The sequence below is a fragment of the Lepidochelys kempii genome, chromosome 21 (assembly GCF_965140265.1).
Source record: "Lepidochelys kempii isolate rLepKem1 chromosome 21, rLepKem1.hap2, whole genome shotgun sequence".
Classification (NCBI taxonomy): Eukaryota; Metazoa; Chordata; order Testudines; family Cheloniidae; genus Lepidochelys; species Lepidochelys kempii.
The window spans coordinates 4,433,696-4,448,965 of record NC_133276.1 but is presented as its reverse complement, the minus strand read 5'-3'; the positions used below and the strand labels follow the sequence as shown (position 1 = coordinate 4,448,965).

General features: G+C 48.1%; 1 protein-coding gene across 7 annotated transcripts in view; it reads right to left on the bottom strand.

Annotated features, from left to right (window-relative positions):
• The window catches only part of PLXNA2 (plexin A2), a 320,304-nt gene that overhangs the window by 271,609 nt on the left and 33,425 nt on the right, over positions 1 to 15,270 (bottom strand). For 6 of the 7 annotated variants that reach the window (XR_012155790.1, XR_012155791.1, XM_073319578.1 and 3 more), the window contains exons 2-3: positions 8,482 to 9,751; positions 5,372 to 5,554 (exon numbers count right to left, since the gene is read on the bottom strand). Coding sequence is in view for 5 of the 7 variants with exons in the window: in XM_073319578.1 (XP_073175679.1) it covers positions 5,372 to 5,554; positions 8,482 to 9,669 (1,371 nt within the window). In the remaining 2 variants the exon portion in view is untranslated. Of the gene's footprint in view, positions 1 to 1,943; positions 2,416 to 5,371; positions 5,555 to 8,481; positions 9,752 to 15,270 lie in introns of those variants that run through there. The other variant, XM_073319579.1, reaches the window with a different exon arrangement.

Genomic DNA, 15,270 nt, shown 5'->3' with positions numbered 1-15,270 from the left:
GGGTGGGGATGCGTAATAACTCCATTGAATTGAAACAGGAGGCACGGGTCTAATCAACCTGCGATAGTGCTGAGAAACGTTAAATAAAGATGCTTGGCAGATACCATGAAAGGCTTGGACCAAACTCTCAATTCTCTCAGCACCTGTTTGCCATTGTCCTGAACAACAAGTAAATCTTGAAACTCCCCCTTGCCCTCAGCCACTTCCCACTAATGGAGCAAAACCGATAAACGGGGATAGATTGATTCTGCATCAAAAGGGAAGTTGTTTAAAAGGTCTCCACTGTACAAATGGCATGAGGGATTAAACCGTGCCAGAAAGAACACTCCTTCTGTAATCCTACATAATTAATGGGATGTGATCCTGCTCAATACATTAAATACCCAACATGCAGGCACAAGCTGTTTGCTTTAACTGCCTTTAAATGAGGCCCTCCCCCACCCGCCAAACTCAGTAAACACTATGCACGGTACATACATGCCCTCCTTTACCTGGCTGGCTGGGAACGAAACAACACGCGTGTTTGCCATGTGCTGTCTGAGGGGCCTGTTCTAGTGATTCTGCCATACAGCTGCTGTCACAGAACTAGCGGGAGCTCTGTGAGAGCATCACTGCGTCTGAGCTGGGGTGCAGTGGAACAGAAAGTGCCCCAAATGGATGGGCAAGAGCTGCCAGTGCATCTTGTCAGCAGCCAAAGCTACAATCAATGTACTGCTGTTCAGCACTTACACAGCAATGAACAAATATTAACGAATTGATTCCATTAAAAAATGCAGACATCCAGCCATAGTATGTGCTTGCCCGTGTATCTTCCTGGATAGGGAAGGGAGACACTCCCTGCTGTTTACGGACACCAGAAATAACAATCTTTCCCCGTCTCTCTTTCCCTGGTGCTACGAGGAACAGACATTCAGAGGCTATATTTAGACCTCACCCCAAAAGGAGTTTCTACCTTCCGTTGACCTGAAAAATCTGTCAGTCATGCTGAGCATCTGACTTGAGGTTGGATTTGGATAAACAATCTCTGATTTTGCATCCAAAAATAACTTTACTGCACAAAATCAGGCCCACAGATTTAAAGGCTGTGTTGAGGTCATGTAAGGCTACCAATAAGTGGATAAACCCTGCTATGATGCCTACCAGTCACTCCCGCCTGGCATTGCTTAGTCAAATGATGAGCTGTGACTTCTGTTTTTCTGTTCAGTTCTGCTCATTTTGTTACCTCAATCCTTCTTCCTTTCCCACCTGTTCTTTCCTCCTGACATGTCCTGTATGTCATATAGGCTCAGCTCGCTAGGGTAAAGACTGTCTTACGTATCTGTACAGCACCTAGTCCCATGGCCTTGATCCATGACTGGGGTTCCTAGGGCTAGTGAAATATAAATAAAAACAACTAACAACATAACAGCAGAACGTTGTATTTTTACCTTCTAATATATTTGAGTGAGGGGTGATATTCACTAGCCCTGAACTATCAGGAGATAAAACAATTGTGCTGTGCAGGACTGAAGTGGCATCCGATTGTGGGCCAACAAAATATCAGACTAGGAGTTAGGAGGAGAAAGATCCCTGTTGTTATACATCCACAGGTCTCTTTCCATTGTGTTTTTAAAGCACTGACATCTGAGGCCAGGTCCGTACGATCAATTTATGTCGCTATAACTACGTCACTCAGGGATGTGAAAAATCTACATCCCCGAGCGACGCAGTGATACTGACCTACCCCCGGCGTGGACAGTGCTCTGTCCACAGGAGGGCTTCTCCTGTAGGCATAGCTACCACCTCTCACGGAGGTGGAGTAAGTACACCGAGGGGCAAAGCTCTCCTATCCGCGCAGTAGAGTCTTCACTGAAGAGCTACAGCTGCGCCCCTGCAGCACTTTAAGCGTAGACCTGCCCTGAACAAGATCACCAGCACCAATCTAGGCATCATTCAGCAGGAAGAACTGGATTAACGCATTTTATCAGCATTGTATCAGGCTTAGCCTGGGCTCTACAACCTGATCTTCAAAAGGAGCGTTTGAGAGGAAGCAGAGAGGAGGAAAAAGGCCAGTTCAATCACAGAATCGTAAGTTTACCACAGCAAGTCTTCCTGCTCCTTTGAGGGAGAAGGAAGACTGGGTATTTCTTTGCCTTGGGCAACTAGCCCTGCTTTTGTGATGCAAACAGGAAAGAATTTTATCTTGCACAGCCGATCAATCACCCAGAGGTCTGTGTGAAGGGTGGGAGGTGAGAGGCAAGACTACAGCACAGAGAAGCAATATGACTTTGCCCTGAGGCTTCGTTTCCCAAAGGCAGCCAAGTTAACTCATTCATCTCTCTTCAAGACCCATAAATCTGCAATTTTATCACCACCGAAGCAGGGCACCCAGGAGGAGCAGGGCTGTGTGAGTAACTGATGGTTTTGGTCTTTCAGCTGTACCAAAAAAGAAAATAATAATTACAAAGCATAGTTTGGAGTTGAACACAGAGTGTTTAATTTCATCTTTGAGCTTCTTGAAACTTAAAAAAAAAAAAAGAAAAGGAGTACTTGTGGCACCTTAGAGAATAACCAATTTATTTGATCATGAGCTTTCGTGAGCTACAGCTCACTTCATCGGATGCATGCCGTGGAAACTGCAGCAGACTTTATATACACACAGAAATCATGAAACAATACCTCCTCCCACCCCACTGTCCTGCTGGTAATAGCTTATCTAAAGTGATCATCAGGTGGGCCATTTCCAGCACAAATCCAGGTTTTCTCACCCTCCACCCCCCCACACAAATTCACTCTCCTGCTGGTGATAGCCAGCAATAACCCACTATCTTTAATGGGTCCTTGGTTTTTAGTATCTAACAAAGTTATGAATTTAAGCTCCCTCAGGCTTGTCTTTTGAAGGTGTTGTGCAGATTTCCTTTGAGGGTGAGGACTGAGAGGTCACATATGGAGTGATTGGTTTGGTGTTTTTGTCTTTTAGCCATTTCCTGTGTGAGTTCATTCAAGAGCGTAATGATTGTCTCATTCCACCCATTTAGTTATTATTGGAGTATCTAGTGCACTGGATTAGGTTCACCACATGTTGTAATAGGCATGTGTAGAACCCATGGACCTTGAAAAAACGTGTTGTGGGGGGTATTAATCATCGTAGGAATGGAGATATATCTGCAGGTTTTGCATCTATTAGGGCAGGGTCTGGTGCAGCTTTGAATTGGTGGGTTCTGGTCTGTGGGGAGTTTGCTTTGGAGGAGGTTGGCAAGGTTGAGGCATGGTTTGAAAAAGATTTCTTTCAGGATGTGATCACCATTGAGTATGAATTGTAACTGCTTAATGATACCCTAAGTAGTATAAACCTCGATAGTATTCATCACCATGTATTTTTTGACAAGTTTCCATGCCCCATTTAGGGCTTATGTCCCGCCCTTCATCCCCGTTTCCGTTGGCGTTGTAGTTTGGCGCCGTCGGTCATTTTGAATTTTTTTATTTAAGTTTGAATAGGGGGAGTATTGTGTGCTTCTGCTTTGATACATTTAGAGCAAAAGGTCGAAAGAATAGAGTGAGAGAATTTAAAGATAAAAAAAGGAAGTTTGGGTAAGGTTTAGAGGGTCAAAAGGAAAGAAAGATTATTTGGTGGGGTTGAGTGGGGAGAGATGATTTTAAAGGCCTAGTTTGGCATGTTATTAAAGAATAGAAAATTTTGAAATAAATGTAAAAGGTGCATTAACTATCAGGGTAGGTTAAGAAAAGAGCATTTAAAATATTCAATAATACTGAAAACTAGGTTTAAAAAGAACACACATGGCCAGAAAAGAGAATTTACTAAGGCAGAGCCTGTTTAGGAATGCACATGGTAAAAACTATAAAGGCAGGTTAAGAAAAACACAATTAAATTATTAAGTATCAGGGTATGTTAAGAAAAGAGCATTTTAAAACATTAAATAATATTGAAAACTATAAAGCTAGGTTTAAAAAGGGAATTTACTAAGGCAAAGCCTGTTTAGTAAGCACATGGTAACAACTATAAAGGGTGGCTAAACATGCTCTAATTGTTAGAGGGGGGTTTTTTTAAGCAAGGTTTTGTAATTTCCTGAACGAAGAAGATGTTCAACATTTCGCATTAAACATTTATCTGTCGGTTTGATGATTTCATCTAACATGCTATTTGGGTCCTCGGCGTCGGTTACTTTGTCCACCCATTCTGCCCTTAGAGCTAAATGTTTCTGGGTTAAACAGAGGCACTACAATGCGTATCCCAACACACTCTCCATATATAAACTACCTCTAATTTCTTTAATTTTACAGTTCACATCATTTAAAGACCAGTACACGCAGTTGTGATGCCTCTGGCCGGAGGCATCTATGGCACACCCAGGACAATCCTCGTTTTGTTTCTCTCTCAGGCAGCGCTTGACGATTCTGTGCACAACCACTTGCACAATTGCACACATCACGGTTTTACGGTTATGAACTCGCACAAGCTTAATACCGAAGAATAAGCATCCCCCGCTGTTTCGGTATTCTGTTGAGCATCTGATTTTGGGTCTCGGCAAAAACAGATCAGGCCCAATCTTGGGCTATTTGGGTGGCCCATTCCAACATAAATTGGTCCAATAACGTTATTACCTCACGTGCCTTGTCTCTTTAATACCCTGGTACCAGTACAGATACAACAACACTGCAAACAACAATATACCGGTGGGAGGCATAGAGTATGCAACAGCCAGTGCACTGCTAAGGCCAATATTAGCCATTCCATTCAACTATGGATAATTGGAAACAGAGCTAAGCTAGGTGCCTGACAAGATCTCAGCTGCATTCCACTTTGTATTGGCTTGGAGGGATTTTTGAGTCCCAAAGCTTGGTGCAATGAGAAGATGTTGCCTTGTCTGACTAATTTACTTCTCTTCAAGGACCTAAAAGGACATTTTCCACATACCTTAACATTTGACTTGCCACTAAGCTCTGTATCATTCCAATGCCTGGCGACTCTGGGTTCTGAGTGAGACTACATTAAATAAAAAGTATGCATCCGATGAAGTGAGCTGTACCTCACAAAAGCTTATGCTCAAATAAATTGGTTAGTCTCTAAGGTGCCACAAGTACTCCTTTTCTTTTTGCAAAGACAGACTAACACGCTGCTACTCTGAAACTACGTTAAATGGTGCCCCAGCACCAGGACAGATGCAGGAGAGTTTGCCTCACATACCCACTTGCTTCATGTACCTTCCTAACTCAAAGCCTCGGACTTAATCTCATACTGCCTCATAACTGGCAACTGAGAAAGAGATCTCAGGAGAAGTACAAAGGTGGTGACAGCCTGGCAGATCAGTGTTCCTGGGGAAAGGGAGGAGTCACTGATCCTGGCTCTCTGGAGTCACAGAAGCAGCCTTACCTTCTTCAGCTTGCCACTCTTGGTCCCCACAAACACCACGCTGTAGCCGTTGTAGACGTATGAAGCGACCGAGGTCATCCGGTCACGGCTGGCGGTGAAGAGGGTCACCCCCTCCACTGGTGTGGAGCCTCCCAGCGGCTGGTTAATGTCCAGCCCGCAAAAGTTGTCATCTATCGGGACTGGCTGGAAAAGAGAAAGCATTGGGCAAGGGTGAGCGAGAGGTGAAGGTGAAGTGCTAATCCAAGCACTCAGGCTCATGCAGAACTGAACGCACAGTCCTAACCATGGGGCGAGTGCACCGAACTTCCCCACACAATAGCTGGGTGTTCACAACAACCCCCTGCTCATGTACGGCTGGTTGATCTCCCTGGGAGCTAGGGTCAGCCACTCTCCCCAGCACGACCTAATGAATATCTCTCCTTATTTTTGTAATCTAGGCCAAGCAGCTGTGTGGCTGGCATGGGTACAGGCCACAGCGGGTGTATCACACGGTAGCTGCCAAGAAAACCTTCATGGACAGAACTGACGAGAATCCCCACAATGTCACTGACAGAAAACCATAGGGGAAATGGTTTCCATTAGCTCTCTTGATTCTCTCCCCTCTCAGATCCAAATCCTCTCCCGCATATTCTGTCCTGGTGCATTCATGTCCCATACTGAAGCTGTCTCCCTCTCCTCCACTGTTTTTACCCCCTCTAAATAGCATTGGTCTGATTTCTGGAAGTCCTGAACGCCTGCAGTCAAGAAACGTGAGCTTTCAGGTGCTTAGCATCTCTGAAAAAAAATCAGACCAGCTGCCTTTTCTAGGGCCTATGTCAGGGAAGGAAGATTGACCAGAGACTTGCACTGAAGATCATTCAAAGCTTCTTCTGCATTAACCAGAGAGGTCACCGCACAGCAGCACAAGCCATTTCTTCCTCCCCATCCCAAACCCCAAGAACTGAGCATGCAGTTTCCACAGCATGGCTGACCTCAGGAGCAAAGGACGAGGAAAGAAAACTGAACCAGCTTCACTCACACAGCCATACAGGGAACATGTCCCTAATCCACCCCGCTGGCCCAAGGATGTGCTCCAGCAGCCTTGCTCACACTGCAGTGGACTGTCAAATCCATTCATAAAAGGAAGCCACGGTTCTCTCCTCCCCCCGTCCCACTTCCCGAAATGACCCAGTGTCACGCAGACGGGTCAGCAGAGATTCACGTGGCTGGGGCCAGCGATTGCCTTATGCTGGCAATGAGCCTGCAGTGGGCGGGTTGGGTTCAGAAACACCAGCCACAGGAAGTGCAGGTGTCTGCTTTCTCCCTCTGCCCTATGATCAGAGAACGGAAGCTGCCATTTCCTCCTCTCAGCTACTCATTTCTTTAGGGAAGCAGCCACCTCCCTCCTGTACTAACAGCCTGACCTCATGACAGATTTAATACTCCGGATCTCCTCGTTACATTCCCCAAGTGAACATGATGCTGTGCAAGGTGCCAGCCAGACTGGCTGTTCTTAAGAGGGACAGTGGAATGGATCCTGGCAATGGAGAGTTTCCATACTCCTTGCCAACCCTGCCCAATCTTTTGAATGCCCCAATCTGAGCTAAAGGGGTGTTTCGTACCTATGTTCTCCTTTCAATAGAGCACGGTCTAGCACAGTGTTTTCAACCTTTTTTCATTTGGAGGACCCCTAAAAATTTTTGAATGGAGATTTCTCCTTTGGAAATCTTAGACATAATCTGTGGACCCCCAGGGGCCCACAGACCAGAGGTTGAAAACATGACAATGCTTCATGGATCCCTTAGACATAGGCCTGGGCTACACTGGAGGCGGGGGGGGGGGGCGGTTTGAACTAAGATACGCAACTTCAGCTACGCTATTAGCGCAGCGGCTCCCCCGTCGGCTCCGCTTACTCCTCCTGCCGAGGTGGAGTAACAGGCGTCGATTCGGGGATCAATTTATCACGTCTTGACAAGATGTGATAAATCGATCCCCGATATATCAATCACTACCCACCGATCTGGCAGGTCGTGAAGACGTACCCATAGTTTGCAGGCCCCCAGGTTGAAAACCACTGGTCTAGCAGATAGAGAATTGGACTGGGAGTCAAGAGCCCTAGCCTATATTCCCAACTCTGCCACCTACTTTCTGTGTCCCCTCACTCTGCCTCAGTTTACCCTCTGTAAAATGGGGATAAGGATGCTTATAAAACACTCTGAGACCAATGAAATGAAAGACTGTATGATAGCTAAGTATTGCTAATTGATCACTTCGCTGAGCCTGCCCAATACGGAATTAATGCTAAATAGTGCAGTTTGCAATGTGGACATCTACCAACTAGGATTGGGATTGCAATTCACCAACTCATCTCCCACTGAATAGCTACCAAATGCCTCTGAGTCACTACTGGCTGCATTAACTTCAGCAGGCTAGATGTGAAAAGCTCACTGTCTCATGGCCATCCTCTGCACTATCTACTCACCTGTCACCCCAAAATTCCCTCTCTGTCCTCATTTAGCTCACATTTTTTCTTGATACCAGAGAGTTGGAAGCCAAACTGAATATGTTATGGTGAAAGGAGTTTCCAGGGTCTTAGGTGGGTCAAATGGAATCTGTACGGTATGTCAATCAAGTTTGGAACTAGCAAAGTAAAAGCACAGTGTGCGCAACTTCCATTTGCATTCACCTGGTTAGTTTGGTTTACACTATACTCTCCTGCTGCAGGCTGGGAGAGAGAGGCTTTGGGTTAGTCGGATTCTGGAATTGGAATGGGCAGCTGGAAATAGCAGAATGCTTCTAACAAGCTGTGACTTTTTAATCTGTCTACCTAGCTGCTTCTGTGGCCTTTAGCACCATAATCATCTGACAACATTAAGGATTTAATTCTCACAATCTGAAATAAGAAGGATTATCATCCCTGTTTGGTATTTGGGGAAACTGAGGCACAGAAAGATCAAGTAAGTTCCCTAAGCTTACTCAGGGCGTCTGTTGCAGGGCCAGGAATTGAATCCAGGTCTCCCAAATTCCAGTCCAATGTCTCCACCCCAAGACCATTCTTCCCTATACAAATGATGTGAAGTGGGATAGATTTCTCCAGAGCAATAGTGGCAATGTACTGCAACCATCCTTACTGCTTTGGTGCACTGGACATCCTTCCCCAGCAGCCAGTTGAGCTCCAAGTTGCCTTCCCCCTGGTAACAGGACTGCAGGCGCTCCTTGATCTGGGTGTTGATGGTGCGGATGGGGAAAACGCAAAGAGCCGAGTCATCAGGAGGCTGGTGATACTGCTTCTGCCCCTTGGAGAAGATGGCAAAAAGAATGTCATCCTGGGCTGTGATGTTGAGGGCGTTGGCCAGCACGTCCCCTGGCTTGGAGAGATAAGCTGCTTGCAGGAGGCGGTACTCCACATCCCCCTTGATGCAGCCAAAGGGCAGCGAGACGTAGGAGTGGAACTTGGGGTCATTCTTACAGAGGCGGACAATGCGGGACGTGTAGAAGAGGTCGTTGGCCGAATTGATGGAGACTCCCTCGGGGGTCTCCGGTTGCACGGTCAGGAAGTAGACGAAGTTGCTGCTGGCAAACCCGTAGATATAGAAGATGTCGAAGTGTGAGACCAGGGCCAGCGTGTCCGAGGGGATCTTGATGAGCGATGAGACAAAGTCACTGTGGAGCTCATAATCCAACATGGCTGATGACTCCGGGTCCCGTGGCAGCTTGCGGCTAGAGAGGGTGGGGAAGTAATCCTGCTTGCCGTCCACCGCCGTGCCGATGAAGAGCTTGCCGTCCTCGCCGTCAGAGCGCACGATCACCCCGTACATGGTGCCAGTCTTGTTGACGCTAGAGAGGTAGTGCTCCTTCTTGTGGGACGGCTCCACCAGGATAAAGAGGTCGTCCAGCCGCAGCAGCTTGCAGATGCCCTGGTAGAGGCTCCCACAGGCCAGCAACCGGTTCTCTGAGTAGTCGATGATCAACAGCTTGTTAACATTGTTGGTGAGGGTGAGGAACTCACTGCAAGGCTGGACAATGAGGGGTGGGTAGCAGGACTTGTTGTCCTCCTCTGGGCCTGTCTGGTGAGCCACCAGGATGGTCAAGTTGCTCGAGAGCTTGTAAACCCAGTTGATGGCTCCAATGTAGACTGCCCCAGTGCCCTGGTGGACGGTCAGGTGGTTGAAAGTCCAGTCGCGGTTCTCTGTGTGGAAGGTGTTGAACAGGGCAGTACTGGCTGCGTTCCGGGAAAATGAGACCAAAAAGAGAAAAACCACAGCTGCTGACCAGCCACCGGCGTCCAGCATCCGAGGCCAGTTCTTCCTCTGATCCATCCTGGGGCAGGGGAGAAGGGAAAGGGGAGGGTGAACTTCTAAGCTCCCTGTATGTGTCCCTTTCGAGGTTCTTCACATGGTTCTGGAGGGGGGGGGGGGGGGAAACACACACACAAAGCAAAAGATTAAATCCAGAGTGCCCTGTAGATACAATTCAAGAGAGGCTTTTTAGTTATACAGACCTTGAGATAAAGCAAGGACATCTCTAAGAACAGCCAGCATTAAGCAGGTTCCTAACTTATTGGAAAACTGGTCAAGCTCCATGTTTTGCCACTTGATTCTGCCTCTGTGCATTAATTTGTTATGTGGTTTAGCTGTTTATAATGTGCTCCGCACTATGCTTTCACTGAGTGCAGGAGGGGATAACCAACCTCAGCCCTGGGACAAAGATTCCACAGTTCATGCACCCAACCATCAATCTAAATCTCGGCTGAAGGGACTTTTTCTACTGGGTGTATGACTGTCGGTGAGGGATAAGTAAAAGGTGTTTTTTACCTATAAATCTTGTATAATTTAAATTAACGATGAAGGTTAAAGTTTCATGCAGACAAGTACAACTTGCATTTATACAACAAAGCTTTCCATGCTTATAACGGTGCCTCCTCTCTGCCTCTCACCCCTGCAGAGGTCTATGTACCCTGCTGCCTTTCAGCCTGAAGGATCCCTAAGCAGCTTTTCCAAGGATTACTTCAACCACCACTGAAATGCAGCCACCTGCTTCTGGGGTGGAGGGGTATGGTAGCTGGGTGAACAAATATTGACCTAGGAGATTTGCACAAACTCCCTACACTTGTGAAATGAACCCTGGGATCTCTAAAGCCTATTCAGAGTAGACAGGACTTTGAGGTGCAACGTCTTGTTCAAAACATCCACTACATAGTAAACTGCCTGTGTACGCTGGACACTATGGGTGGAGGTCATAAATACAGCATCCCATGAAATGACAAAGATCTTCTTTCATCTATATAGACACATAGCTGAAGGCCTGCCTCCAATCAAAGAGCTCTGGCCAAAATCTGTTTGGGTGAGACATGAAAGAAAGCAAAGGACCTTATATGGAAGATGCCTATTTGGAGAAAGCAGTTATAGTCCCTAAAATTCCCCTTCTCGTTACCAATACCATTAAAAGTGTTGCAGTCATCAGCTCAGTGCAAAAAATTCCCATGGCATCAGGGAAAAGAGCTGGCTGGGAAGAGTATTCACATGGGAGTGGGATCAAGGGAAGAGGCAGGCGATAGGAGAGCCTTCATTTCCAGGGCACTTTTTGGGAAGCAGCAACAAAATGTGGAGGCTTCCACACTTGATTTTGTGTCTTTATAAAATGCAAGTGGCAAGAGATAATGCAGTTACTCTACCTTGTGATTCATGGACAAAATCCAGGCAACAAGCCAGAAGAGCCAGATCACAGCAAGATCCCATGTATTTGGATGGCCACCTGCAGCTATCCTGGTCCTGCAGAGCTACTAGCCGTGTGTCTAGAACATCAGACCTTGAGTTGCTGAGGTTACTGGAAAGTCCACAAAAGCACACACACCCCAAGATCAGCCCTGCCCTAAAGCATGCACTTGAGAAACTCCAGTCTGAATAGCACCTGTGATCAACAGGACCTGTGAGGAAGCAGAGTCTGGGAAAGAGGTAACACTTTGCAAGGTAGTATCCACCCTGAAGCTGCCTCATCACTGCAGTATTCAGGCGGTGGCACTGGTGTTTTGCCCTGCCCCGCTGGCTGAGGGGTAAATTGAAGGAAGGGTAGTGGGAGGAAGGGAGAGAGACTCCAGAGGGATGGGGAAAGGTGTACTCAGGATTCCATCCTGGGGCAACTAGATGGGGAAGTTCAAAAGCAGAAAGGAGCTACAGAGAGGACACCATGATTTCCATTCTCCCTTGAAAACCAGCCAACCAAAGCTGTTAGGAAGTGAGAGCTCCCCAAACCACCTCTATCTCAGCAAGGAAAGGGCACAGAGAACCCTCCCTTGCATCAGCGGGATTGGTCACCTTCTGCACAGAGGAAGGAGCAGATGCCTCTTTGCCAAGGCTAGATACCGCTGCTGGGATAGGCAGGGGCCAAGAGCACAGAACCTGGGCTGGCACAAGCAAATGTCCACTTGCTGCTAAAAGGGGCATGACAATTTAGGATCTCAGCCATTCTCCTCTCCTACCCCTCTGCTTTCTAGAAATGGCACGAGCTGCCTCTTCTCATCCTTCTGAATTTGGCCCACTCCCCTTCCTTCCACCCTCATGGAATGGGAAACTGAAAATGGGAAACTGAAAAAAACTTTGCCTTTCTCCAGCCCACCTGTACACCTCTCGTTAAGTTTCAAACCCATTATGAAGAAAACTTGTACTATCCCCATTTTACCAGCAGGGAACCTGAAGCACAGAGAAGTTAAGTGACTTGACCAAGGCCACACAGTCAGATTGTGGCAGAGCCAGGAACAGAACCTAGCAGTCCTGGCTCCCAGCCCCTCTCTGTACCTAGATGATCATACTAGATGAGAGCTGGTTGTAATTCTCCCAGCAGCGAAGTGCTCAGCTGCACTGAGCTTTTCTCCTCCTCCTCCCCTCAGGCTGAGACTCAACCTGACTGAGGTCAGTCTTGGCTCTTTAGTGTCAGCAGGGCAGTGACTGAATTGCTCCGACAGACAGGAGCTGAGAGGAACCATGCAACTCCCCCCACACTGACTTTCCTTCCTTTGTCTCCTTTTGATCTGAATGCCGGTCATCAGCTGCTCAGACTGGTGGGCAGAGTGTGTTCAGGACTTCCACTTATCCTGTGCTTCCAAAGCTCTCATTGGCCGTGGACAAGTGAAAGAGACTTCTGCTCTGCAGCTACAGCTGTCATATGAGTAGCTGTGAGAAGGGAGCAGTAGGGTCGCTCCTGCTGGAACAGGGTGTGTTTGGCTGCATGAATAACTGACGAGTGAATCAACAGTAGCATGCCACATGGCATGCCCTAGTGACACACCAGCCTCACCAGGCTCAGGACGTGGATTGGATTCAGATGAGCCCCCCCCCCCCCCCCGGAAATTCAGATGCTTCTCTGAAGTTTATCTTAATTTTCCAAACCACTTGAGTCTGCTAAGCAGGGCAGTTCACGCCAGGCTTCCAGGATTCTTGGCTTGCCCAAAGTACTATGGCAACAGCCTGTCTTGGCACCTCAGCACTTCTGGCTCATCAGTATTAATTAACTGCATGATGATAGAGCCTAGAAACCCTAGTCAAGGCTCTGTACCCCTCCGGTGAAGGTACTGGTCAGAGACGTAAGAAAGGGTATGTTTGCACTACAATCGGAAGTGCACTTACGGCTTGTGTAGCCATTCCCGAGTTAGCACGGATATGAACAGCAGTGAAGCTCAGCCTGTCCAACTCCACTGAGACCCTAGGTTCTTCGGCAGCTAGCCTGTGCCAAAGTCCATGGTGCTGTAGCTTCACTGCTCCTGCTGCTGGAGCTAGCCAGAGCAAAGCCAATGGGCCTATGTCTACATGTGCCGCAGACAGAGCCACCGACTACTCTGCCCAGAGAGTTTACAGTTTGAGTGTCAGACAGGAAGCAACAGACAAATGGGGGTGCAGACTGGGAGGCTGAGGCAGCAGTAGAGTGAGTACAGCTGTACAGAAAAGCAGAAGCCCCCCACCCAGTACCAGACAGGAGTGATCCCAGCAGAGGTAGGTTCTAAGGAGGGACTGCAAAGGGGATAAGCTGTCAGATGCTAACCACAGGGGCATTGGAGTAAGAAGGGGCAACTCGAGAGCCCTCGCTCCTTCCCTTTGTGCAGTGGTGAAGCTGCAGTGAGATGATGGGGGTAACATTGTCCAAAGTAACTAGAAGTCCAAGTTTCAAGTGTCAAGGGGTATGTCTGCCTTTTGAGCTGGGCGGGGTCATTCCCAGCTCCTGGAGACATACCCATGCTAGCTCTGATCAAGCTAGCGTGCTAAAAATAGAGCATAGCTGTGGTGGCATGAGAAGAGGCTAGCTGCCCCAAATATGTGCCTAGGGTCTAGGAGGGGTACATCTACGGGGCAGCTTGCCCCTCCCACTGGTCATGCTGCCGGGGCTACACTCTATTTTTAGCACTTTAGCTGGTCAAAGCTAGCGCAAGTACGTCTCCTTGAACTGGGAATCACTCCCCCACAGCTTCTAGTGTAGACATGCCCAGAGGCTCTTGGGAACCTCAGGGTATGTCTACACTGTAAAAACAAAACCTGCCCCCCACCCCCACCCCATGGCAGCTAGTCTCAGAGTCAGGGTCAAAGGAGCCAGGCTTGCAGGGCTGATGCTACAGTGCTAAAAACAGCAGTGTAGACATCCCCGCTTGAGCTCTGAAACCCAGCAAGGGGGGAGGGGTATCCTCATGCCCGACCAGGAGCATCTACACTGCTATTTTTAACACTATAGCACGAGCCTGAGTCAGTTGACCCACACTCAGAGTCGCTGCCACAGGGGTTTTGGTTTTGCAGCGTAGACGTACCCTGAGCGTCATAGACAGTGAGTGAGGAGGGCTCCGCAGTGCCCATCTGTCACTCCAGCAGAAGGAACGGCGGCTGGCTGTATCGATCACGTGCACTGGCCTCCCAAAAAGGGAGAGATGCTGCAGCCTGATCTCCCCTCGCCCTAGCAGCCCTAACTCCTCATCCTTCTCCCTCTCCTTGAGCTGCAGAGATCATTCCACACCTCATCAACACTCCCTCCCTCCAGACTCTTGACAACAAGACCATTTCAAAGCTGACGGGAGTCTAGTCTGGGCCTGGGGGACAACAGTGGGGTGGAGCTGGAGCCATTCTGACATCCCTTCCCCCACTTCCCTAACACATACACTTAGTCAGCTGTCAAGCGGAATTAGGAACCGTAAGGCTGGGATTTCCTTAGGAAACAGGCGGCTTGCCTTGGGAAAGTGTTGTCTGCGTGATGCAGGCTTACAGCAGAGCGTGTTTCATCCACCCTTCCGGGACTGCACAGAGAAGCAGAGGGATTTTTTTTTTTTTAAAAAGCCTTTCGATTCCCCCCCCCCCATCTAAATTATTTTCTCTGCTCTATCCTGACCATTCATCCCCTTCCTCAGCCACTTGAGCCCAAGGGTGGGACACAGACCCTTAAAAATGAGACTAGATGAGTCCTTATACTTCTATAGTGCCTTTTATGCCTAAGGGTCTCAAAGTTCTACACACATGCCACACCTTCTGGCACCATTACTCATGCCCTGGTAGCTTGCAGAGGCTCCATTGCAAGTCCCTGCTGCAAAGAGCTTGCAATCGAAATAGACACATCCTAGGGCAGGAAAAAAGAAGCATCATTTCTATTTCACAGATGGTGACATGAGGCACAAAGAGGGAGCGTTTCAAAAGCACCCATTCCCACTGACTTTGACTTGCATCTAACTGCCTTTTGCAAATCTTCCCCAGAGAGATTATGTGGCTTGTCCATGGACACATAGGGAGCCTGGGGCAGTCAGGAATTGAAGCCAGATCTCCTGAGTCCTAGCCCAGTGCCTTAGTCACAAGGCTACACTTCTACCTGGGAACAGAAGGAAACAGGACTGGCATACAGGATGGGGGAAGGAGGGAAATTCTGGCCAGTGATACGAGGGGAAAAGTCTCCTTTCA